The following is a 26,707-nucleotide window of genomic DNA, read 5'->3' on the forward strand; positions in this document are numbered from 1 at the left end:
TGAACTCTGAGCAGGCTTCTTGCTTGCCTGGATGAAGGAAAGAGAGGGAAGTCTTATGTGTAGAAACTAGGCTTTTGTACAAATTATTATTATTATTATTATTATTATTATTATTATTATTATTATTATTATTATTATATTTATACCCCGCCCTCCCCAGCCAAGGCTGGGCTCAGGGCAGCTAACAACCAATAATAAAAACAAGTTGGTTGAATACAACTTAAAAACAAGATTAAAGTACAACATTAAAACATTAAAATGCAGCCTCATCACAGGAGGAGAAAGGAAAAAAGAAAAAACAAAGGCAAAAACCCGCATTTGTGGCCCCACACGTCACTGAGATAATGGCTCCTGAAAGGTCACACAGTGACAAGGGTTCGCCTCCCTTGTTTAAATGTGGCTGTGGGGAACCTTTGGCCCTCCAGATGTTGTCAAACTGCAACTCCCATCACCCCTCGCCCATTGGTCATGCTTGCTGAGGCTGCTGGGAGTTGTAGTTCTGCCACATCTGGAAGGCCAAAGCTTCCTCATTCCTTCTAAAAGGTGTCAAAATACTCTCTTTTTTTGGTCCTACACATGGTTTTCTCTTTTGGCCGAGTATATAAAAAGCCCCCAGACAGAAACATGAATTGCTTTTCAGGCAGATTAATTTGCCGTGCGCCTCTTGAGACGCAGCCGTGTTTCCCCTGCAGATCTTTCATCTCCCTCCATCCGCTATGGAGAATGGTTGCTTCTGTTGCCGTTGGCAACGAAAACACAGCTCAGGCCAGGGGAGTGTTTGCTCCTGGATAAAGCCTGGCTTTACATGCACAGGGGAAGATGCATGGCAGAGTGAGCGGTCGCTGGTGAGTCCCAAGGCTGCACTAGCAGAGGAAGGGCGGTTGGGATGTGAAGGAGCAATGGTGTCCTGACCTGTGGGATGATGTGCTTAGCTCCAAAACTGGTTTGGAAGAGCATCATGTGTAGGGTAGTAGTAAACTGTGCCCCTGAGTATGTGCAAAGTGCCTTTCTTCAGTCACTACCCAGGGCTCTTGTCTCAAACCTGATATCCACCGTGTCTCCGGTGTGGAGGGAATACTTGTAACTGAGTTGTTTTATCTAGTGTGATTTTCAAACAGTATATATCCATCATATGTACCGAAAATCTATCATAAGAAAACTTCACTGCGTATAGAACTTTTTTTAATTTACTGCATGTTGTTGTAGGTTTTATGATGTGAATGGCTTTGATAATTTCCCATTGAGGTAAAAAAAAAAAAGCAGTATACACATTTTCCATTTTATGGTATGTTTACTAATTTTAGAGAATACAACGGTAAAAAATGTACCTCATGTACGTTTTCTATTTTAAAAACCTTGTTTGGAGTGGCATACCAGCTTACACCTTAAAATGACTTGCTTTTTAAGTTTCTTCCTGTCAAGTGTGACAAATACTTAGGACTGTGAATTTCTAGCTGTCACTTCTCAGGGAAAAAAAAGAAATCATTGTCAAAATCTGGCCTGATTAGGAGTTCTGGAGAACTCAAATAGCTTCATTATTCTGTGTCATCTTTGGCTGGTTCTGGACAAAATGGACTCTGGGTGTCCAAAAGAAGCAAAGTGAAATATTCTAAGTGTGTTATAAAGCGACTAATGCATTTCAACCTACATCTACAAATGCTGCATTTCAGATTATTCCATGGTCTGATCAGGACTACATCAAGCCCTAAATTATTTGGGTTTATGTATATATTTTACCTGTTTCTTTCATCAGAATGGAAGTGTTCTGAATTTACATTTGTGTGTGTGTTTGCTACATACCGTACATACGGGTGCCAGAGACCACTGAAGAAGAAACACGTTGGTGTTTTATAATATACCATTTTATATTATTCTGTTTTATGTCATTTAGATATTCATCTCGCAGTTTGTTTGCAGTTACAGTCATACCTCGGGTTGAATATGCTTCATGTTGAGCGCGTCCGAGTTGCGCTCCGCGGCAACCCGGAAGTAACAGAGCGCGTTACTTCCGGGTTTCGCCGCTCGCACATGCGCAGATGCTCAAAATGATGTCGTGCGCATGCACAGAAGCGGCAAAAAGCAACGCGCCATCGCTAGTCACGTTTGCTTCTGGATGCGAACGGGGCTCCGGAACAGATCCCGTTTGTATCCAGAGGTACCACTGTATAAGTTTTACCTGGTTCCACAGTGGGGTGCCCTACTGTAGAATAATAGAATTGTAGAATTGGAAGGGACTCTGAGCATCATCTAGTCCAACCCCTTGCAATGCAGGAATATGCAGCTATCCCTAAGGGGATCGAACCTGCAACCTTGGTATTATCAGCACCATGCTCTAACCTACTGTAGGTCCTAGACCAACTGTCTAAACACTGCACCACACCTTGCTAAAGCAGGTCATCATCTGTACAGCCAATTTTAAGCTTTTTACCTTGATTTCAATTACAACAGGGGTGGGGAACCTTTACAGCAGGCTTTCTCAAACTCGGCCCTCCAGATGTTTTGAGACTACAGTTCCCATCATCCCTGGCCACTGGTCCTGCTAGCTAGGGATCATGGGAGTTGTAGGCCAAAAACATCTGGAGGGCTGAGGTTGAGGAAGCCTGTTTTACAGTCTGAGGGCCACATTTCCTTCTGGGCAACCTTCTGAGGGCCACATGCCAGTTGTGGGTGGCACCAGAGGCAAAAGTGGGCAGAGCAACAAATGTAATTTTTATCTTTGCACAGTAGCACCTCCCTCTCTCCCTCTCTCCTCCATCCAGGCAAAATGGAGGCCTTTTCCATTCAAGGAGTGGTGCATCCTGGGGGTGCTGGGCTTATAGCCCATGAGACTCATTTACCGGTAATCTCAGGGTTGTGGGTTTGATCCCCACACTGGGCAAAATATTCCTGCATTTTAGGGGGTTGGACTAGATGACCCTTGTGTCCCTTCCAACTCTTAACATTATATGATTCTGTGGCAGGGAATGTGGCTAGACTAGAGAGATTCCCGAAGGCTAAACAGAGAGGGGCATGGTGAGCCACATTTGGCCCACAGGCTCCTCATTCCTGCCCTACAAAATCAAGTTTCCGTTCAGTAATAAAACAGACCCATTCATTCCACTCAGCTATAAGCGGTGTCCGGCTGACGTGTTAATGAAAATGGTGTATCAGTTGCTCCCTCACATAACACTGAGTTGACTTGCTTGTTTGGGCAATCTTATCAGCCATTCTTTCACGGATGGTATAACTTGAGCTCTTCAGGGACGGGCAAAGGCAATCTTAGCATCTACCAAGTGGCTGAAAGGAAGATGGCGGCTCAATTTTTCCCCCAGAGATGTAAGCTTTCAAATGGCACAGAACTCACTAGGAGGCCGGTAGCAGCAGAGACTATATTTAAATAATTTTTTAAAAGCACTAATTTCTCAGTGTTATGGCAAAAAGGGAAGGACCAGTTCAGCCATGCAACAAAAATGCATGCCAATCTTGTAATGAGAAATCTAAAAAGAAGGGGCATTAGGTTCTGTCCCCTACATGTTACAATATTAAAATGCAGTTGCTGCTGCTTTGTGATACTCAAAGGACTGTAGGTCAAATGATAATAATAATAAACGGTGCGCTAATTGTTTCAAAGCAGCTATTCCCTTTCTTTTCTTTTCTTTTAAAAAATACAAAATAGAAGATCCAACAATATGTCGAAGGGGAAGAAAGTGGCAAGTTTCTTGGACAATGCACAATTCTTGGAAAAAGTGGGGTAAGCTACTTGTAGCTTTTGAACAAGTTGGATACGGTGGGCAGACTCCTACATATTACAATATTAGAATGCAATTGCTGCTGCTTTGTGATACTAGCAGCGGCGGAGGAAGCCACTTGAGTGCCCTATGGGTGGCGCACCCATAGGGGCAGGGCGCACCGCGGGGCCTCCGGTGTCTGCCTGCCTCCTCCCACTCAGCCACCCTACAGCTGGGGGGGGGGGAGGCAGTGGGCGTTTGGGCAGCGTGGAGCCTGAAGGCGCGCAAGCCACCACCTCTCTCCCAGGAGAGACTCATGGCTCTGGCTCACTGCAGGTGCCACGGTGAGTACCGCTCGGCATTTTGTCACCCCCCCCCCAGTGGTGACACCGGGGCAGCCCACTCCTACTGCACCCCGCTTCCTCCATCCCTGGATACTAGAAGGACTGTAGGGCAATAAAAATAAAATAAAATAAAATAAAACAAAAAAGTGCTACTTTTTTCAAAGGCGCTCTTTTCTTTCTTTCTTCTTTTAAAAAATAAATAAATAAAAGATCCGACAATATGTCAAAGCATAAGAAGGTGGCAAGTTTCCTGGACGATGCGCAGTTTTTGGAAAAAGTTGGGTAAGTGACTTGTAGCTTTTGAACAAGTTGGATATGGTGGGCAGACTATTTACAGTTGGAAGGTTCCACCTAGGTTCAGCCGCTGCTTTTGTAGCTGCCTCATTTCATCACCAAGGGTTTGGTATAAGAACTTTGCACAGTGGGTGGAAGGCAGGGAGTCCATCCATAGGTCAGACTCACAGACTGACTAATGATCTGACTTGCCATACTCACTGATATAGACAGCAATGGATGGGCCGTTGTCACAGCAACCGGCTTGGCTGGCCTTGCACCTGTTGGCTTATCTCATGAATGGGATGATAATAAAATCTCTCCATGTCCAGTTCCTCCACCAATTTCAGCTGATACTGGCACCAATTCTGTGCCAGCAGCAAGGCTGGGGTCGCCCATGGCAGTTATGGGGCTGAGAGATAGCAGCTTGCGTAAAGGGTTTCCTGGTGAATTTGCAGCAGAGAGTTGATATTTGAACCAGATATTTCCTGATTTGTTGCTCAGTCTCATAGACTGCTTTTTTGTCTGTTCCACCAGAAATAGTCTAGGTGCAACTAGGCCTTTTCAGGGTAGCAATGTTGGATATTGTTCCTGTTGATATTAAATATGAATTTAATGCATACAGTACCTTGGTTTATGAACTTAATCCGTTTCAGAAGAACCAAAGCGTTCTTAAACCAAAGTGTGCTTTCCCATAGCAGCGGGGGACTCAATTTACAAATGGAACACACTCAACAGGGAGTGAAACATGTTCTTATTCCAAGGCAAAGTTCACAAACCAAAACACCCACTTCTGTGTTTGCAGCGTTCTTAATCCAAGTTCATAAACTTCTAAAACCAAGTTCATAAACTTCTAAAACCAAGGTACCACTGTATTCACTGTTTTTAGCTTCACATTTTGAATGTTATATCTGTTTAAATACACTGCCATGGTATTTTTTAAATGGTGGGTGGCTTATATATTAAACAATTTAAATAAACACACACACTTTTTAAAGTACAGTCTTTCCCAAGTTTTCCTAGGAAGAAACCATGTTAAAATACCCATCTGCTACTTGCCTGTTATGTACGAGAAATAGTGTCCTCGCATGGTGAGCACACACTATCTGTTTACATCTCTACTAAAGCAGTTGCATATCGTGGAAAACTTGCTACTGCTATATTTCTCCATGGAAAACTTTCCGCTTTTAGAAACACATCATTTCATAAAATTTATTAGCAGCATAATGAATGAAGGCAAGTCATATTGTGTATTTTGAATCAATGCAGTACTAGTCAAATCTGAAATCAAAGTTATAATTAAGTTTTTTAGGGTGCCTATCCCTCAGAAACACATATACGTGTGCACAGCTCTTTAGCTTACTAAATATACATAGAAGAGGCTAGGCAAGATCTCCCATGAAAATTTTCCCAGATTTCCAATAATAATAATAATAATAACAACAACAACAACAACAACAACAACAACAAAACAACAACAAAACAACAATAACAATAATAATAATAATAGATTCCAATAATAATAATAATAATAATAATAATAATAATAATACAGTGGTGCCCCGCAAGACGAACGCCTCGCAAGACGGAAAACCCGCTAGACGAAAGGGTTTTCCGTTTTGGAGGCACTTCGCAAAACGAATTTCCCTATGGGCTTGCTTCGCAAGACGAAAATGTCTTGCGAGTTCCTGCAGTTTTTCCCCCCTTTCCCCCCCTTTTCCTAAGCCGCTAAGCCGCTTATCAGCTGATCCGCTGATAAGCTGCTTATCAGCTGATCCGCTGATAAGCCGCTTATCAGCCGATCCGCTAAAAGCCGCTAAACTGCTAATAGCGCTAATCCGCTAAGCTGTCAATGGGCTTGCTTCGCAAGACGAAAAAACCGCTATACGAAGAGCCTCACGGAACGGATTAATTTCGTCTTGCGAGGCACCACTGTAATAATAATAATAATTTATTATTTGTACCCCACCTATCTGGCTGGGCTTCCCCAGACACTCTGGGCGGCTTCCAAAAAAATTATTAAAATACTCTAATACATCAAACATTAAAAGCTTCCCTAAACAGGGCTGCCTTCAGATGTCTTCTAAAGGTCTGGTAGTTGTTGTTCTCTTTGACATCTGGTGGGAGGGTGTTCCACAGGGAGGGCGCCACTACCGAGAAGGCCCTCTGCCTGGTTCCCTGTAACTTGGCTGCTCACAGTGAGGGAACTGCTAGAAGGCCCTTGGTGCTGGATCTCAGTGTCGGGTAGAACAATGGGGGTAGAGACGCTCCTTCAGGTATGCAGGACCGAGGCCGTTTAGGGCTTTAAAGGTCAGCACATTTAGAAAGAAAAGAAAGGAAATGACTAGCTTTGTAATGTTGCATGATAAGAACCCTTTCCCCCTCCAGTGTACATTCAGTATCAAATGCCACTTTACAAAAAGGAAGCCCATCTTTGTGGAATGTTTCTGCAGCAGTCTCTGATGATGGACTATTGGTTACCAATATCAACCAGACACAGGATTTATTGGTAAGTCAATATCTGTATTATGTGCACTTGTCTCCTGTTCTTCATGGATGGTAGAAACAGTAGAGGTCTGTTGCAAACAACATGGGAACAGGGCCTTTCATGTGGTGGCACCAACCCACTGAAACACCCTCTTCTGGAATATGAGAAAGGTCCCATCTCTGTTGTCTTTTTGGTGTCTACTGAAAACCTTGCTCTTCCAACAACTCTTTTAAATTGAGATCTTTCCCAATCTGTCTTGGAATTGTTTTATTTTTTAATCACTTACTGTTTCCTGCCTTGGGTTCCTTTGAGAGGAAGGGTGGGAGTTGGACTGACTGCTCCCACCCATCAGTGTTTTTAGGCAATAAGTGAAGTCTTTAATAAACTGGGTTCCTGCTGGATATGTTGGGCTTGCTGTCATTCTCCTGCTTCCTTGTTTTTATTTAAAAGGTGATCCCTCACCCGGGTAACAAACAAGTAGTGCAAAAGTAAATTCTTGCTACAGCCATGTGCTCTGACAACTTGAAGTGCATGCTTTCCGTCCCTGAATGGCTTTTTCTTAACTCCCGTTTTTCTCATTTGGTCAACAGAGACTTAAGGATACAGCAATGCTGTTTGCTGGGTTGAAGTCCACAGATGACTGGATTCAAGTCTATGGTTTAAAACCCTTGCAACTCTCATTCAATGATCTAATGAAGAAGGGCAGCATTGTGGTGTAAGTATGAGGTCATGTTGTTCCAAGCTGGTCATGTCTGCTCTTTTCATTCATCTTTCGATGTTTCCTTTTTAGAAATCCAGATGATCCAACAGAGAGTATTGAATTTACTAAGGAGTCTGTTAACTATTTTGAATCTGAGTTGCGTAAGTAAGTATCCCCAGAAATGTGTCCCCTCTCTGGTTTGCATCTGTTTATGGTCAAATCTAGGAATGGGGGAGAAATCCAGTTCAGTGTGCATCTAAAGCCAAATCAATCAAATCCATGTTTTCCAAAACAATATGAGAACCTAAACACAGCCATTTTGTGAGATTCACATGTATCCAGATTTTGCAATGTGGTTCTCCAATCAAACAACATTAGGAGGAAATGTGCATAAAAACTCAATATTGTGTATAGTGTATTTTTTTTTAATGCAAATTGCTGCAGAATATGTGGAGAACTGAATTTAAGATTGGAAAAATGAGGATCAGAGAGCTGAAATCGACAGAACCTTCCATTCCATGCAACATCCATATTGGGATAGTGCTAACTCCTCTGATTGGAATGTAGAAGCAGGGGCAGACCTTGAGGCCTCAAATTTCACCTATGCAATGTGCAGTGCTGAAATTCAGCCCCCTCACCCTCTCGCCTTCCATTCTGAATCATTGTTGCAGCACCCTCAAGGCTCTGTGCCCAGTGTGACCAAACCAGTTGTTCTTGTTGACATGCAGAGGACTGAAAGGCCAGCTGGCTAGCCCCAGCTGGGCCGTCTCCTTCCAGCCGTCCTGCTGCGAAGACCCATCAGCCTCTGCGCCAATGTAAACCAGCGACCCAGGCTTCAAAGCCAGGGCACACTATCAGCAGATCAAACTCCGCACACAGAATAGGCGTGAGGCTTGTGAAAGCATACCACAACTACAGATTTATTAATCATAAATCAGGACAAAGAAACATGTTGACTCTCGCTGGAATGTAAACAGACATGTGACACGCAAGTGTGCTCCTTAAGATGGAATGGAAATTCTCAACAGTTCTCCCCTAAATCTGCTCCTGGCAGAAGGTCCCAGCTCCAATCCCCAGGCATTTCCAGATAAAAGAATCAGATAGCAGGAAAGTCATTCTCTGACTGAGAACCCAGACAGCTGGTGCCCATTCAGAACAGAGAACACGGGATTAAATGGGCAAGAAGTCTGATCCACAGTTTCCTTCCCCTTTACAGACCTTTCTCTGAGCAAGGGGAATGTGTTGTTGTTCTCTGAGCTTCCACGAGAGGCAGTGATGGTCTTAACTTGGATGGCTTTAAAAAGAGGATTAGAAATATTCACAGGGGGAAAAGACTACTACTAGCCACAATACCCAGGCTCTCCCTCCATGATCAGAAGCAGTATGCTGTTGAATTCCTGTGGCTAGAAACCGCAGGAAGGGAGAGTGATCTGTTTTCTAAACAATTAAATTTTAACAAGTCGTAATAATAGACTTTGAGGGCCGCAGTTAGCTTTGAATAAAACAAAAAGCTCATTTCAGATTAGTTTCTGGTGAATGAGTCCTGGCTCCTGCCCAGCACATGCAGACAGAAGCTCTTAAGTGGAAGTAAGAAATAGATATTTATTTAGGCAAGGAATGGTACAGGCTCAGCAGCAGATACAGTGCTCGAGAGTCATGATCCAGGAGTTCAGGACCTGGGCAAGGAGTTCAGAACTGGGCAGAAGCATCGAAGATGTCCCAACAAATCTCTCCCCCCTCCTGCCAAGCTTTTATAGATAAGGCATAGCACACTCATTCTTGAGTCTCTCGTGCCTTATGGGAATATCAGGATTGTAAGTGTGCACTCTGTTAGGGTGGGCAGGCCTGCTCTCATCTGCAGTGGCAGTTCTAGGTGACAAGACTGCACTCTCCTGCACAGACTCCTAATCACTCACTGCTTCCTCCTATTTGGTCTCCCTCATTGGCTGGTCAGAGCCCTCCTGATCCTTTGCTGAGGCTTCCCACTTCTCAGGAAGGTCAGAGGGGAGAGCCAGCATCCCTGAAGTGACTGAAGTCAAGGTGGAAAGGGCATTAACCCTGTCCTCCTACCTTAGGTAAAGGTAAAGGGACCCCTGACCATTAGGTCCAGTCATGACCGACTCTGGGGTTGTGGCGCTCATCTCGCTTTATTGGCCAAGGGAGCTGGCGTACAGCTTCCGGGTCATGTGGCCAGCATGACTAAGCCGCTTCTGGAGAACCAGAGCAGCACATGGAAATGTTTACCTTCGTTTACCTTCCCACTGGAAGGTACCTTCATTTACGTTTACCTTCCCGCCGGAGCGATACCTATTTATCTACTTGCACTTTGACGTGCTTTTGAACTGCTAGGTTGGCAGGAGCAGGGACCGAGCAACGGGAGCTCACCCCGTCGTGGGGATTCGAACCGCTGACCTTCTGATCGGCAAGTCCTAGGCTCTGTGGTTTAACCCACAGCGCCACCCTCCTACCATAGACTCTCACAATTCAACCCTGTTTCTTCTTCTTCCTCCTCCTCCTCCTCTTCCATCAGAGCCTGCCAACTCAAGCCCAGTCTTGACAACCTTGTGGGGCTCATGAAAGAATGCTGAGTTTTCTCCAACCATCCTAGAAATGGTGGTAAAATTATTATTAGCAAGGATGAAATCAGAACGGCTCTGATCTCTAAAACATTTTACTAAGCGCTATCTTTCTTTTGGTGTCAATAAATCTTTATTTTCAAACATTGACCCTGCCAAGGTGGAATTAAATTTATCCTCAGTGAGTAAATTGAGCGAGAGGACCTGCCTTGCTTTTGCAGCTGATCCCTCTGTCTCTCTATTCATTTCATTATGCTTTATTTCCAAATAGCCATTAATTAAAATGCATGCGCATACACTGCTGATCCCTTTTGTGAAGGTCTGGTGTCTTTAATTAATTAAGCAGTTTTTTGGCCAGCCAACTGTGGGGGTTTTTAAAAAAGAAAGTTAATAATATGGCCTCTGATCTTGTGTCACAAATGAAAACAATGTGAGAGTCGTTGCCAATTGACAATATTGGGCTAGATGGAGAACTAAAGAAACCAGACACAAAAGAAGGTTTCCAGGAAAGAATTCTGGGCACTGTAGTTTGCTAAAGCTTGCTGGGAATTGTAACTCTGTGAGGGAGAAACCACAGTTTCCTTTGAGAGAAAGGAAGTGTTTTGAATATGCTTTAAAGGTTCAGTGTGTACACAGCCTGGGTGATTTAGAAGTGCAGAATCAATTTATAAAACCCAAATAGAATAAGACCGCACAATAAAACAAACCAGTCAGAGCATTTGAAAACACCTGTACCTAAAATATATGCTAAGGCAAGCCAGTTAGAAAGCGTCACTATTAAAACAGTTAAAATACCATGCGAAAAATTAGGTCAGGAAGTTCAAGTTCAGGGGAAGGATTGCAGCTGGGGAAGGGCTGTAGCTCAGTGACAGAGCATCTGCCTTGCATGGGAAAGGTTGCAGGTTCAATCCCCAGCCTCTCCAGGATGGGCTGGGGATGACTTGTCTGAAACACTGGAGAGTTGCTGCTATTATTATAGACAATACTGAGCTATATGGACCCAGCGGTCTGAGCTGATACAGGGCAGCTTACCCACGTTCCCATGTTTCCTCTGTGTGTGTGCAGGAACTGGTGGAACGCCAATGTGGATACAGCCTCTCGCATGTCAGAAGGGCATTCCACTAGTGCCACCAGTGAAGAAGCTACGACCTCTTATGTTATGGTTACCAGATTTTTTTCAATGAATCTGGGGACCCCCCCCCCTTTTTTATGAAGCTGAGTAGCAACAGGGAGTCAGTAGTGGGGATGGTGAGGCAAAAGACCCTGGGCCCAAGCAGACATGCATATTGTATAAAGGTGCAAAGCCCTTCTTTCGCACCCTTTGAAACATAAATGCGCAGAGTTTATTAAAAAAACTGGGCAATGGCTGCCCGCCTGTGGCTCCCAAGCCTCCCCTTATCTGTCAAAACAAATGGGGAAGGGGGCAGGAGATTGGGGGAGGCTCGGGAGTCATGGGTGGGTGGTGCGCTGTTGCCCAGTTTTTTTAAAGACTGCTCATTTATGTTTCACAGGGTGCGAAAGAGGGGATTTGCACCTTGCCCGGCAGAGGAATCGTGCACCTTGCCCGTCTGCAACTCCCAAGCCTCCCCCATCAGTCAAAACAAAGGGGAAAGGGGGCAGGAGATCTGTACTGCCAGACATCCCTGGTTCCCCTTCGGCAGTGGCGGCGGTAGCGGCAGTCAGCAGCCCGCAGCCAGCCAGAGCCAGCTGTGCTACCAGGCTGGCTCCGGGCTGCTGAGGCTGCCGCTGCCATGTTTCCCAGGGACAGATTTGCAAAGCTGGGGACTGTCCCTGGGAACTGGGGACGTCTGGTAACCCTATCTTATGTTCTCCCACTTGAATTTAGAATAAGAAAGGTGGAAATTCATCTCTTAACACCATTGCAATATCTTATAATTTTTATTGCACTAACTGCATTTCTTCTGTTTCCCACCCACCCACCCACAGAACTATTGCTCTCTATGACAGACGCATTGAGTGGCTGCTGCAGGATAGCAGGAAGGTACTGTGCACAATTTGTTCACTTAAAGCTGTGGTGAGGGTCTTGTGGCTCTCCAGATATTGCTGATCTCTATCTCCCATCATCCATGACCATAGGTCATGCTGGACTCCAACTCCCATCAGCCTCCGACAACACGGCCGATGGTCATGGATGACGGAAGAGAAGAACCAGCAATATCTGATGGGGAACAGGTTCCTTACGCCTAACCTAAAGGACACTGTTTATGCATCACAAAAATGAAGTTGTGGCAAGTGGCACTAGCAAATTTGTAGTCTGACCAGCAAGGGGCAGGGAGGAACAGCAGCAGCTCCTGTAGATCATTTTGGTCTCTGCAGCTCCGGCCAAGAGGAAATGCAAAGCAAAAGAAGAGCACGATTTGGGATTTCAGCCAGGATCTTGACAACTTTGGACTGCTTGACTAGAGGCATTTGTACATCATTGGAATAATAATAATAATAATAATAATAATAATAATAATAATAATATATTATTTATACCCCGCCCATCTGGCTAGGTTTCCCCAGTCACTCTGGGTGGCTTCCAATGGAATATTAAAACCTATAACCTATTAAACATTTAAAGCTTCCCTAAACAGGGGACTTCCGGGTTGGCGCCATCACCGAATGGCGGACTCCCTCCGAGCTCCGGAGGGAGTCTGCTCAGCAGGGGTTGGGTCCCGCCGCGCCGGCGACGCGGGGACCCTCAAAAACCATGGGCGCAGAAGCCCATGGACCTGGTGACTCGGCGGGCACCGTTTGCGCCCCCGACCTGCGAAGGAGCCTTTTTAAAGGCTACGGAGCGGGGGGCGGGGGGTGGTGTGGTGCTATGAGTCCTCCGCTTCCCCTGCCGAGTGAAGCCGCATGCCATTCGACGGAGAGCGCTGACTTCTTCCATTGAAAATTTGGACTAAAAATAACAACCCGTGAGTAATTGGGAAATCGTATTTAAAAGGAAATAATTTTTTTTAATTCGGAACGAGCGGGGGAGGTGCAAAAAGGAAGTCCGTCTCCCCCCTGTTGTAGATGATTTAAAGCAAGGATCTGACAACTAAGATCGAGAGAAGGGTCTGTTTTTTATTGATAAAAGCTATTAATTTCACGACGGGAAACTACAAGATTGTGCTGGAGGAGAAAAGTGGATTGTGTGAGCTAAAGTGCAACCCCCCGGGAACCGGGAGTGATCCATGAGAGAGCCTGGTGAGGAGATATAGAAATTTTGACAGCTGTCAATGTAGCTGTCAAAGTTGGAGAATAAAAGGAGAACTTTGTTACGATGACTTTGCCGGTTAGATTCGCTACAATTTGGATATAAATTGTTGAAAACAAGGAATAACAAGTTAGTTTGACTTTTGGGTGTGATCTGGAAGGAAACTAAGTTACTATAATCCCTCTAGAGGGAGCTTTGGGACACTACAAGAATCGTTGTAAGTGGAAAAATACTCGTGGAATTGAACAGGACTTTTTATCTCCTGGGAAAGCTGCAAAAACGAAACATTATTTTGTCTACAGAGGTCTCTACACTAAAGGAGACAATAGATATATCTATTGAAGAATGGAAGGGACTTGACGCAAGTTTTTGTTCCTGAATAAATAAATAAAGCCTCTGTAGAGGAACTAGAAGCTTTTGGAATTAGAATGTTTTTGCAGCGGAACAGGAAAAGAAACCTGAGGAAAGTGAGGAAAGAGAACAACAAGAATTGGACTAAGCTGGAAGTGGGAGCATTTGGGACATCCAGACTTAAAAGGATTAAGAAACAAAATTTGAGTTTTACTCTTGAATACAGAGATCTGGATGGAAGAAAAATGGACCTTCTTGAGATAAAGCTTTTCCAAGATTGGGGGTTTGAAACTAAAGACTATTAAAAAGATGGCAAAGACTACTAAAAAGACGGCAAAGTGGAGCTGAGAGAGATTTGGACATGGATGTGGGGTCTCCAGGATGACAGTAGATAGATTGATGGACATTGGGAATCGAAACCGGGAAATGGGGGAGGGAAATTCGGAATCCAAAGGGTGTAAAACTATATTCTGAACTATGTTTTCTTTATTTTTTATTTCGTTCTGTTCTGTGTATTAAAGAGGGGAGTTCGTGGAAGGGAACAGGGGTCGATCTTAGGGGGGGAATTTTTTTTAAGTTGAAGGACGGTGGAATTTAAAGGGAAAGTGGTCATATAAGATGAATTAAATTGAATATTGGGCCAATTATAATAAGCTTAAAATTTGGGGTAAGAACTTGTGGAACTAACTTAATGGAAATGGAATACAAGAGGGGGCGGGGTGGGGAAGTCCAGGAAAGATGTTAATGAAAGCAAGGCCTAAATGCAAATGTTTCTTTCTTTCTTTCTTTTTTCTTTTTTCTTTTATATTTTGGATTTTTCTGGAAATTCTAATAAACATGATTTTAAAAAAATAAAAATAAAGCTTCCCTAAACAGGGCTGCCTTCAGATGTCTTCTAAAAGTCTGGTAGTTGTTGTTCTCTTTGACATCTGGTGGGAGGGCGTTCCACTGGGTGGGTGCCACTACCGAGAAGGCCCTCTGCCTGGTTCCCTGTAACTTGGCTTCTCGCAGTCTCGAAGTCTTTTGAGCAATTTCCTCTCTCCTAAAAAGTGTTAACAGTTTCCATTCTTATTATATTTCCCTTCAGAACAGTGCCCTGTTAACATGGGGTCTAATAGACATGTGTTTGGGAACCCCTTGTGTGTGAAACCTCAACCCATGTGATCCCAAAAATGCACTATCCCAACGGGAGCATCCTTCCTTTGGGAGCAGGTTGCCCTCTGTTGGTTCACTCCTGGCACTGGACCACTGGGAGCCGCCCCTTAACATTCCTTTTGTTTTGTTTTTTCTCCCCCTACCAGATATTTGGTATGATCCGTGGGGATAAAGTTGGAGTTCTGATTGACACATCAGATGTAAGTTGTGGACCGAGACTACAGGATTTCCAAAGAGATCTTCTGGTAAATGTTATTGAAGCACTCGCTAACTTAATATCAGAGATGATGATGTACTTGTGGGTAGCATTTTGGGCTGGCGAAATGTGAGTTCGATTGGCTATGATGCTCTGTAGGAAGCCTTGGGCAAGTCACGGCCTTTTTGTCTAATTTCCTTCACATTTCTATCAGCCTGTATCTTTGAGGCCTGAGTAGGGAAATATATAGTCGTACTGCATTCAAATGAGTTTTAGTAGACCCATTGAAATAAATGGACATTACTAACTTATGTTCATTAATCCTAATGGATGAGGAGAACTTAATTTTATATAACCATTGAAATTAATCAACCCAAACTAGTCATGACAATTAATTTCGAAAGGTTTATACTTAAGTAGGACAAACACTGGATATAGCTCTGAATATTGACCTTTTTATATCATGCCTCACTGGATTTAGATAATGTGAGCTACCTTGCTCTATCGATGGACAGGTGATGTTTATATGCTGCAGTTGCATATAATTATTTAACCAACTACCACATTTCCTTTCTGGCAATTTCTTTCCCTTGGGAATTGAAATGGGTAGTGGTGAATTTTTTGAGAGGTATCGTATTTTTCACCCTATAGGATGCACTTTTTCCCCTCCAAAAATGAAGGGGAAATTTGTGTGCGTCCTATGGGGCGAATGCAGGCTTTCGCTGAAGCCTGGAGAGCGAGAGGGGTCGGTGCGCACCGACCCCTCTTGCTCTCCAGGCTTCAGGAAGCTATCCTCAAGCCTATCCGCAGGCTTCAGGAAGCTATCGGCAAGCCTTGGGAGCCCGGCGGGAAGTCGCGCCGGGCTCCCAAGGCTTGCGGACAGCAGCCTGCAGCCCGAAACCCGGGGAGCGCTGAGCAGTACGCCCCAGGCTTCAGGCAGATATCTGCAAGCCTGGGGAGACCGGCGGGAGTTCCCGTCGGTCTCCTCAGGCTTGCGGATAGCAGCCTGTTCTGGGGGCTGGGGTCGGGGGAAGCTCGGGCTTCCCCAGCCCTGCGCCTGGGGGGGAAATAATTTTTTTTCTTTATCCCCCCCAAAAAAAAACCCTAGGTGAGCCCTATGGGTTGGTGCTCCCTATAGGGCGAAAGATACAGTAATTCTTGGTGAGAGTGAACTCAATCTATATGCCGGTAACTCCTATAGTAAAAAAAAAAGTTTCACAATCATGATCAGACAAATTTAACATGAATTTAAATTTAGCATCTTTCTAATTTTCTGGTTGTAGTTGTGTATGGCTCCGTTAACGAACTTCTCGAATGCAGTATGTTTAATTTTCAGTCGCTTCTCATTCAGTATTTCCAGTCTTCAGTTGATATATTTATTAGTTCGTTTCTTGTTGTCAGGCAGCAGGCAGCTTCTTCTAGGATACAAAATTCTGTTCAGCAACTGTAGCTGTTGTGTTTGGGAGTAGGCAGAGATTAATTTCATTCAGGCTTAACACCAAAGAAGGGGTTGAATTTTTTATTTTCCCAACCAGAAAATGACAACAGGACAAGCTGATCTGTGGGGAAGAAGGGTTGGAGTTAAGAATTCAAAGTCTTCTTCAGGGGGCATCCCTGATAATCTTTTTGGTTTCAAGTACTAACATTTTTCTTGACTTTTTCCTTTTTATATCAAATGCAACCATAAAAACAAAAGAGGGCAAACTAAAGCAGAACAGAAAAGCTAGCAGAGGGAGGAGAGGAAAAAGGGATTGGCGCAGGACCAGGTGCGCAGCCTGGGAGTCATTTTGGACTCACAGCTGTCCATGGAGGCACAGGTCAAATCTGTATCCAGGGCAGCTGTTTACCAGCTCCATCTGGTATGTAGGCTGAGACCCTATCTGCCTGCGGACTGTCTCGCCAGAGTGGTGCATGCTCTGGTTATCTCCCGCTTGGACTACTGCAATGCGCTCTACGTGGGGCTACCTTTGAAGGTGACCCGGAAACTACAACTAATACAGAATGCGGCAGCTAGACTGGTGACTGGGAGCGGCCGCCGAGAGCATATAACACCGGTCTTGAAAGACCTACATTGGCTCCCAGTACGTTTCCGAGCACAATTCAAAGTGTTGGTGCTGACCTTTAAAGCCCTAAATGGCCTCGGTCCAGTATATCTGAAGGAGCGTCTCCTCCCCCATCGTTCTGCCCGGACACTGAGGTCCAGCTCCGAGGGTCTTCTGGCGGTTCCCTCACTGCGAGAGGCCAAGTTGCAGGGAACCAGGCAGAGGGCCTTCTCGGTGGTGGCGCCCGCCCTGTGGAATGCCCTCCCATCGGATGTCAAGGCGATGGACAACTACCTGACATTCAGAAGACATCTGAAGGCAGCCCTGTTCAGGGAAGTTTTTAATATGTGACATTTTAGTGTATTTTTTATCTCTGTTGGAAGCCGCCCAGAGTGGCTGGGGAAACCCAGCCAGATGGGCGGGGTACAAATAATAAATTATTATTATTATTATTATTATTATTATTGGTCACTGTTCATAGGTTTTACTCATTTTCAGTGTATGGAGATGTCATAAACAAAATATGCTAGTGCCAGAGTATGGTCTTCACCAACCTGGTGCTCTCCAGATGTTTTGGCTTTAAAATTCCATCGACCCTAGTGCTGGCTGGGGTTGATGGACTTGTAACCTGGAACATCTGGAAGGCACTATGTTGGAGAGAGCTGGCCTGAAAACATGTAATCTACCATCAATGTAAAAGTCTGTTTGGTCTGTGTCTGGGTGGGTGACCATTTCAGAGCCACATGGGTGTTCTCTTGGGTTCTATGATGACAGGATATGAATGTAGGAAAAGAAATAAGACAACTTCAACACTCAGCTTGGTGTAGAGCTTGATTTAGGCTTGCTATATACCTTGGCAAGCATCTAATTGCCGCCTTTTGTTTTCTGCTTAAGTCTGTAATAGATGAGCAGCTGCTTTACATGAAGAAGTTATACTTCCTTTCATTTGGTACCAATATTTCATTACTTTGGGAGAAGCCAAGATTTATCGACGAGAAGGTGTAAGTGAGTTGCTTGGCTCTAAAGTATTTGTGTGTGTGTGTGTTGGTCTTGGTTATATTATATACTGTTTTTTTTTTCAGATAATGGTTGCTAGTTGTTCTTCTTATACTGTATGGGTTTATGATTGTGCTGTATGCCACTCTGGGTTCCTTTAGTAGGAACATAAAAAGAGCCCTATTCGATCCTGCCAGAGGCCCATCTAGTCTAGCATCTTGCACCAGATGCCTATAGGAAGCCTGCGTACAACAGCACACTCTCCCCATTTATGATACCCAGCAATTGGCATTCAAGAGCAGTGGAGGGAGAACATTGTCGCTCATAGCCATTACAGTGGTGCCCCGCAAGACGAACCCCTCGCAAGACGGAAAACCCGCTAGATGAAAGGGTTTTCCGTTTTGGAGGCGCTTCGCTAAATGAATTTCTCTATGGGGTTGCTTCGCAAGACGAAAAAATCTTGCGAGTTCCCGTGGGTTTTTTCCGCTCCCCCCCTTTTCCTAAGCTGCTAAGCCGCTTAACAGCTGATCCGCTGATAAGCCGCTTAACAGCTGATCGCTAAAAGCCGCTAGACCGCTAATAGCGCTAATCCGCTAAACTGTCAATGGGCTTGCTTCTCAAGACGAAAAAAACGCTAGACGAAGAGAATCACGGAACGGATTCTTTTCGTCTTGCGAGGCATCACTGTAATAGCCTTTCACCCTCCATGCATTTGTCTAATCTTATTCTGAAGCTATCTCCACTAACTGCCAGGAATATTGCAGATATTAATATGGTGCAGCATGAAGCAATTGGATGCATAAAAGCTGACTCCTTTTGAAATAAAAGTTGTCCAGACCCATAATTATGATTCAAAGCTTTACTAACCAGAACTTCTTCAAAACAGTAAAAAAAATCAATGATACAGCGAGAAAGTTGTATAGAGCATATACTTGTCCAAACATAGATTCTTCTTCTTAGATAGCATAATTACGATCAGAGCAAAAATCAAAGCTCTGTCTCTCCCATAGCTTACATGAGGCAGCATTCAGCCTAAGGCTATGCAGCTCTTGGAGAGGCTTCATTATCACATCTTTCCTCTCACTGTGCCTGGGAAAAGGTAAAGGCAACTCCCTTTCAAAATGGAGATTTGCAATTGAATACCTCAACCGCCTGTTCTAAGGTTAAACCAGGGATCAGCAACCTAAGTATCCTTCAGTGAAATTTTCCAACCCTTTTAGCAACATGCATACTGGCATTCTCCATTTCAGTGTACAATTAAACAATTATATTTAGCAAGGAATAGAACCTGGAATCTTCTGCACACAAAGCAGACATCCTCTGCCACTGAGCTACATGATATGAAGGTTCCACTTAACTGTGGTGACAGCTTTAGAGAAGAAATCACTTCCATGAATTTTCAAGCCGTACAGACCATTCGTCAGCAACATTCTTTGTGGCTGAAAATTTCATAGGTTTATGTTGGGAGGGGGGAGAGTTTTGTCCTTCCTAATTGAAAGGGCTTTCAAAGACCAACACTGTTATTATTAGAGTTTATTTCTATGCTGCCTTTTAGCCAGAAAGGCCTCTGAGGTGGTCGTTCACAACAGTGGCGGAGCAACATGCTGCAGCCCCCGGAGTGGAGAACAGGCGGGGGCATGGCTGGTGCCTGTCCTGGGGGTGTGATGTGCACCCTGGGGGCATTGCGTGTTGCCCCGTTTATTTCATCTTGCCTGCCTATCATACCTCTTTTGCTAGTATCTAATTGATGTACAATAGATTCCACTTTCAAATGATTGTTTTCCCCCTTTAGTTTAGATGATGCAAGGCAATGGGTGCTAAATCTCAAACCCAGTGGCGGCTGCAATTTGCTCAAAGCATTGAAGAAAGCCCTTACAGTAAAAGAACTGAATTCACTGGTGATTGTGGTAGGAAGCTGGTAGGTCATCTGTCTGAATACATGGCAAGACACTGTCTTTTAGGCTGTATCCAATGTGAGTCCTGTTCAGAGTAGACCCACTGAAATGAATGAATTTGTTGCATTCATTTCAGGGGTGGGTGGGGAGGGAAGATCATTCCACCAGGCAGAAATGCTCTGGTGGAGCAATTTCCTTAGCACCACTTTGCTTTTTCACCTGTATTATTTAAATTCCTGTACTCAGTTCTAGTAAGGGAGGAACATGTCTCTCTTTACACTGTCCCCACATCATGTACAATTCTATCACTTTCCCCACTCTCTTCTTCTTCTTCTTCTTAAGTCTAAAAGCCCCAAATATTGCAGGACTGGGATAGAGAATGTGGTTCTCCAGCTCTTGATGGACTCTGGATTCATACATGACATACACTTAAAGCTTAAAAGTACCTTTTTACCTTTTATAGCATGGGTAGGCAAAATAAGACCCGGGGCCCAGATCCGGCCCAATCGCCTTCTAAATCCGGCCCGCGGACGGACCAGGAATCAGCGTGTTTTTACATGAGTAGAATGTGTGCTTTTATTTAAAATGCATCTCTGGGTTATTTGTGGGACATAGGAATTCGTTTATCCCCCCCCAAAAAATATAGTCCGTCTCCCCACAAGGTCTGAGGGACAGTGGACCAGCCCTGAAAAAGTTTGCTGACCCCTGTTTTATAGCATATATCCGCATGTCCCCAAGAATCTTGGGAACTGTCATTTATTCCTCATAGTTACTTCCTCCACAGAGAGGAACTCAAATTAAAGGTCCCAGAATCCTTTGCGAGGGAGCTTTAAATGTTTAGTGCAGGCACCCCCAAACTCGGCCCTCCAGATGTTTTCGGACTACAACTCCCATCATCCCTAGCTAACAGGACCAGTGGTCAGGGATGATGGGAATTGTAGTCCCAAAACATCTGGAGGGCCGAGTTTGGGGGGTGCCTGGTTTAGTGTGTACGCAGCTTCCATGAGCCCCAGCCAACATGGCCAATGTTTTCAGGGGCAATGATGTGAATTGTATCATTATCTGTATCTGGAGGGCCATAGGTTCTTCATACCTTTTGTAGGGATCCATCCTGTGTTTGATATTCATGTGTGTGTTTTTCCTCCCCCCATCCTTCCCCAAACAGCCCAGATCAAGCCTCGGAAATATTGTCTGAGTATATCCAGGAATGTACCGTGGGGAGAAAGCTGTTGGTCCACACTGTCACATATGACTGTAGCAATCAAGTTCCTCCTGTAAGTTTGTCTGGGGAGGGTAGTGTAGCTCTAGGGCAATGCGTATGCTTTGAGTCAAGACGGTCTCAGGTTCAGCCTCTGGTCGGCCTGTCTCTACTTAAAAGGACCAGGGAAGCACACCTGACATGGTAGAAGCTCTCTAGCTGTGAAGGAGGGAGAAATTCAAGTCAGTTCATTTTTATAGGCCAACCTTCTTAATTCACACTTCCCAAAGCAATATGCGAATCAAAGCGCAGTTCAATGCATTTCTTCAACCAAGAAATGTGTACAAAAATGCATATACTAGTGTGCTGGAAAATGCACATATCGGTGGATATTGTGTTTTAAAAAAAACATTGCATAGGGGGAAATTGCTTTGCAAAAAAATGTGTCTCTTAGGCAAAATTGCATAGATTTGCCAATCCCTAGCCTGGAGACAAGACTGAGCTGGGCGGCAAATTTCATCTAGTATAAGACAACTTTCTGTGTTCCTTCTTTGTGCTTGGTAAAAACATTTCACTACTTGATGCTTACTGAAGGACCCAGCTACACATTATGTTAGTTATGTGGTTATGCCTACAAGTGCAGGGCTGTTTTTGATGCCATAGTTAGGTAAGCAACAACAAAGAAACACTCCCCCTCTCATTGTCTGTTAGTTGAGCTTTTGGGGGGCTGCCATTTCCCAGACCTTTCAGTGCTTTCCGCCCGGACACTGTTTAAAAGGGTTGAATACCGGCTATGTCCAGACGTATGGCAACCCTAGGTTTAGTGAATATGGGTATTTATGCAGCCGTTCTGTGCTCAACCATTTTCTTCGATGCGATCTATGCAGGGTGTGGTAAGAAGCATAGCAGAAGATGTGGGAGGCTATTATCACTCTTACTCCTCAAAGAGAGAGGTAGGTCACTCCTCACTCGGACAACTGCACTATTTTAAAACGTTGTTAGCAAAGCGCTTGGTGATTGCCTTGCCCGCTCATAAGGTTGTAGAAGTGGACAGGAAACTTCTTTATGAGCTCATAAGAGTGCCAAGAGGGTGGCCTGTACCTGGCTATCCCCTTAAATAGGCATGGGGTTGCAGCCCCCAAGCCCTTGCCTCTGATTGGCTAAGCGGGCACTGCCTGCTCTTACCTGAGAGCCCAACATGGCTGGAGGCGGGTAATGCCAGGTGACCATCAGCTTCCCCACCTGCTCTGGAAAATGGCATATTCTCTGAACCCACCACAGACATGTCACGCAGCAATGGCCACCCGTGCGGAGTGCCAGGTGAGCAGATGCTTCCATGGGGGGCAGTGATGACAACCAATTTGGATGGCTTGAAAAGCAGTTGAGACAAGTACATTGATGGTGCTATATAAATAAGTGTTAATGTATAACTGAGGATGCTGTGGGTGGCGCTGTGGGTTAAACCACTGAGCCTAGGACTTGCCGATCAGAAGGTTGGCGGTTTGAATCCCTGCGACGGGGTGAGCTCCCATTGCTCGGTCCCTGCTCCTGCCAACCTAGCAGTTTGAAAGCACATCAAAGTGCAAGTAGATAAATAGATACCGCTCTGGCGGGAAGGTAAATGGCGTTTCCTTGCGCTTCTCTCATTTGCCAGAAGCTTCTTAGTCATGCTGGCAACATGACCCGGAAGCTGTACGCCGGCTCCCTCGGCCAGTAAAGTGAGATGAGCACCGCAACCCCAGAGTCGGCTACGACTGGACCTAATGGTCAGGGGTCCCTTTACCTTTACCTTTAATGTATAACTAAATACAATTTGTGAAGTCTGAGGCTACTTCATAAGCCGCCATCCCCACCCAGTCTCTAAGAGAACCTCTTCCACTGATCTTAATCTCTGGGTTTGTCTATAAGGAAGAAGGTCCTCTTTCAGATAATTGGGGGCTGATTGCATTAAAGCCTGTCAGGCTTTCGGTAATTCGTTTTTGGTTCACTCTTTCCTCCACCTTTATTTTACAGCTGCTGCTTGCAGAATTTTAGCGTCTTTTTTAGTGTTCATCACTTTACATGCTGCCTTTTTAAAATTAACCTCTTAGTCAGAATTTCCTGTGTCTGTTAACTGCTAGGGGATTTTATCAACAATAAAGAAAAGAAAAAATGCTTTAAATAAATAATAATAAAAGGTTGCTAAGCCAGTATACCTGTGAGCAATGAAGAATAAATCTGATTGGCTTTTTAATTCTGTTGCGTGATCAGAATTGTGACAGCACTGATATTCAACTGATCCTTCTTGAACGCCAAAAGGCCAAGGAGTTGCTCAACATCATAAGCGAAATCTACCAGGGGAGGATGGGTGACACACTTTTTAACGTAATGAAACAAGTAAGTACCTGATCTCATTTAACTGGCTGTTTTATTTTAAAAGACCAGTAGATCTAAAAAAGCTGCTGGACATCTGTGGCTCTGTGTTCAGCCACAGAGAAACGTATTGTAGTGATACCATTATGTAAATAGTTCTGATGAGTCCTGAGTCAAATTAGAGCTCTCTACTCTTTTTATTTTATTATCTTAAAAACAGCAGTCATATCCCTCGCTTCAGCCAAAAAAGTCTCATGGATGGCGGCTTACGATTGTCAATGATAAGACAGTCTCTGTCCTCAGCCTCACAATCTAAACCTTTCTTTTACCTATATTTGTAAAGCCCTTTAAAAAAGTTCTTTTGTTTCAAAGTTTTGTGGAAGGTGTCAGCTTGGGATTTTGAGAGGCCGAGGCGAGGTTGTTAGTGCCTTTTAAAAATATTCCACACAGTTGAGAACAAGTGGTCTGCCCTTTTTTTTTAACATATAAAAAAGGAAAGCCTTGATGTGTTTGCTGTATGTATTGTGGCTTAATCTTTTTTTAATCACTGAGAGATGCTGGGGTGCAACTTTGGAAATTATGCTAGTGCCTAAGAACATAAGAACCTTGCAGGATCAGACCAAAAACATGTCTAGGTCAGTATCCATCGGCTTACAGAAGCCAGCCTGTCACCCCCAGAACACCTAAACACAATAGCCCTTTTCTGCTGTTGTGGTCCAGCAACTTGCAATAACCAAAAGGCATATTGCCCCTGAATGTGGATATTTTGATCAATGCTACGTATTTTTAATGAGTGTGGTTCTTTACTGGGACTATATTTCTCCAATATCTGGAGGGCACTGTTCTGTCTACCCTTGATCTTAGGGAGTGGACAATAGAAAAAATGTAGGAAAAGAGATAAGTAGATTAGAATGCCTTTTTAAATGTTTCATTAATATGTTCCCAGCTTTTGGGTGTTTGGAGGAGACAAAATGGAAATGCAGGATTTTGTAGATGAGATTTTAAATATCTTTATTTAGGGTTCCATGGAGTGTTTGAAGCTTCCCTCTGAAACCTCCCTGCCAAAGCCGCCAAAACATGATTGTCCTCTTGCAATACAAATCCCAAGCTTTTCGGCCCAAACCTCGGCTGAATGGTTAAAAACGAATGGACTAAAAGGTAAAGTAGACTGGAAGGGCAAGGGTTGGGTGTGGGAAACCTTCTTCAGCCTGTGAATCGTATTCCCTTCTGGGCAACGTTCTGAGGTCCATTTGCCAGTGGTGGAGGAGCCAAAGGCAAACATGGATGGCACAACAACAACAACAACAAATCTTTATTACAGTCATAGACCAGCATTTAATATCTAAAAAGCTCTTTAGAAAGCTAAAAGGTATTAAAACACAAGGTGAATGTAAAAGTCTATAAGAATTTAAAAGAAACTAAAAGAATCCAAAAGAAGGGTCAGGAACATTGGGCGGGTGTGGAGGAGCACAAAAGGTTGATACAGAAAGGCTTTAGCTCTCATTTATAGAGCACTCTGATATGTTCATTAATGCTGATTTGTGGCACAGGTCATCCTCCTACGTATCTCGAGTGCTGCTGTGTATAACCTAGCAACACTATACATTGCATCAGGATCAGTATCCGAGAGCAGCAGGGTGATGTAAAATTGTCCTGTCTGCCCTGGGTGCTTATGAAGTAATGGGGGAATCAGGCTAGTACGAATGTCTCTGTAATACAGGCACTGGAGAAGAACATGCTCTACCATTTCTATTTGTCCCAAGTCACAGGGGCATTGTCCCTCCGGGTAGTCAATCTTCCCGCATTGGCCTTCAATAACGACCAATTATATTATATTATGACCAAATGTATTCTGCTCTGGTCAGACCTCACCTGGAGTACTGTGTCCAGTTTTGGGCACCACAGTTCAAGAAGGACAAACTGGAACGTGTCCAGAGGAGGGCAACCAAAATGGTCAAAGGCCTGGAAATGATGCCTTATGAGGAAGGGCTAAGGGAGCTGGGCATGTTTAGCCTGGAGAAGAGGAGGTTAAGGGGTGATATGATAGCCATGTTCAAATATATAAAGGGATGTCACATAGAGGAGGGAGAAAGGTTGTTTTCTGCTGCTCCAGAGAAGCGGACACAGAGCAATGGTTCCAAACTACAAGAAAGAAGATTCCACCTAAACATTAGGAGGAACTTCCTGACAGTGAGAGCTGTTCGACAGTGGAATTTGCTGCCAAGGAGTGTGGTGGAGTCTCCTTCTTTGGAGGTCTTTAAGCAGAGGCTTGACAACCATATGTCAGGAGTGCTCTGATGGTGTTTCCTGCTTGGCAGGGGGTTGGACTCAATGGCCCTTGTGGTCTCTTCCAACTCTATGATTCTATGATTCTATGATTCTATGACATTGAGCCAGGGTAAAAGCCCTTCGGTGTTTAGGGACTTCGATTTTAGTTAGATATGCCAGAGAGGAGGCAAGGTACCTGGTGGGTCCAATTGGCACTCTGTGTCTACTACACGGCATTTAATGAATGCTTTAACCTGATCGTATCCCATGATAAGTAGTAGACCTGGAGAGAAGCCCTGGGATGAGATTTTAGTTGCAACTGCCTGTTTCCACATGGATTAATTAGTGGGGCAAGGTCACGGGGAAATGGCACAACAGATGAAGATGTTACCTTTGTACAGTAGACTAGTTTCCGTATACACTCACCTGCCCCTTTGCATCCAAGCAAGAAAGAGGCACGACCAGAGTTCAGTGACACATCCCAGCCAGGCAAAAATACTCAGGCTGTGAAGTAAGGCCTGTGAGGGCTGTGGGAAGTTCCATATGGCAAATAGAGAAGCATTTGGCCTCAGGACCAGAGATTTCCCCATCCCTGGCCAAAAGGTTCCATGTGAAATGAAGCCTGCTTGAGCCTGGTTCCTTGTTTGTTACAGCCAGGAAATTAAGCCTTTATCAAATTTTGGCACCCAATGCTTTCTCCCCTGTGGAAGAATTTGTGCCTGTCCTTCGGAAAATGGTATCATCCACATTACATGAGGTAAGTAAAGAGGAGTTTTAGATTAGAATCTGGAGGCCACGTGGTCCAACACCCCCTACCCCATATGGCCAACAGCCCAGAGATGAAGGGCGCTGTAGTCCAACAACAGCTGTAGAGGGTCACAGGTTAGCTACCCATGCTCTGTTGGCTGTTGCCATCCGTCAGGTACCATCCTTTGCCTGAAGCAAACTGTCACCGGAT

At 44.4% G+C, this 26,707-nt stretch overlaps 1 protein-coding gene across 3 annotated transcripts in view; it reads left to right on the plus strand.

The window, feature by feature from the left end:
* Positions 1-371: 371 nt before the first annotated feature.
* Positions 372-26,707, plus strand: part of VWA3A (von Willebrand factor A domain containing 3A) — a 51,400-nt gene continuing 25,064 nt past the window's right edge. Inside the window, exons 1-15 of one of the 3 annotated variants that reach the window (XM_081839562.1) lie at positions 372-845; positions 3,656-3,730; positions 4,262-4,333; positions 6,713-6,833; positions 7,403-7,527; positions 7,603-7,677; positions 12,036-12,090; positions 14,949-15,047; positions 17,935-18,041; positions 19,829-19,954; positions 21,097-21,205; positions 22,017-22,082; positions 23,380-23,505; positions 24,501-24,639; positions 26,403-26,506. In XM_081839562.1, coding sequence (XP_081695688.1) covers positions 3,669-3,730; positions 4,262-4,333; positions 6,713-6,833; positions 7,403-7,527; positions 7,603-7,677; positions 12,036-12,090; positions 14,949-15,047; positions 17,935-18,041; positions 19,829-19,954; positions 21,097-21,205; positions 22,017-22,082; positions 23,380-23,505; positions 24,501-24,639; positions 26,403-26,506 — 1,386 coding nt within the window. In that variant the 5' untranslated portion in view covers positions 372-845; positions 3,656-3,668. The remainder of the gene's footprint in view (positions 846-3,655; positions 3,731-4,261; positions 4,334-6,712; positions 6,834-7,402; positions 7,528-7,602; positions 7,678-12,035; positions 12,091-14,948; positions 15,048-17,934; positions 18,042-19,828; positions 19,955-21,096; positions 21,206-22,016; positions 22,083-23,379; positions 23,506-24,500; positions 24,640-26,402; positions 26,507-26,707) is intronic. The other 2 variants (XM_081839563.1, XM_081839564.1) reach the window with 2 other exon arrangements.

Source organism: Podarcis erhardii (assembly GCF_964252035.2).
Source record: "Podarcis erhardii genome assembly, chromosome: 14".
NCBI lineage: Eukaryota > Metazoa > Chordata > Lepidosauria > Squamata > Lacertidae > Podarcis > Podarcis erhardii.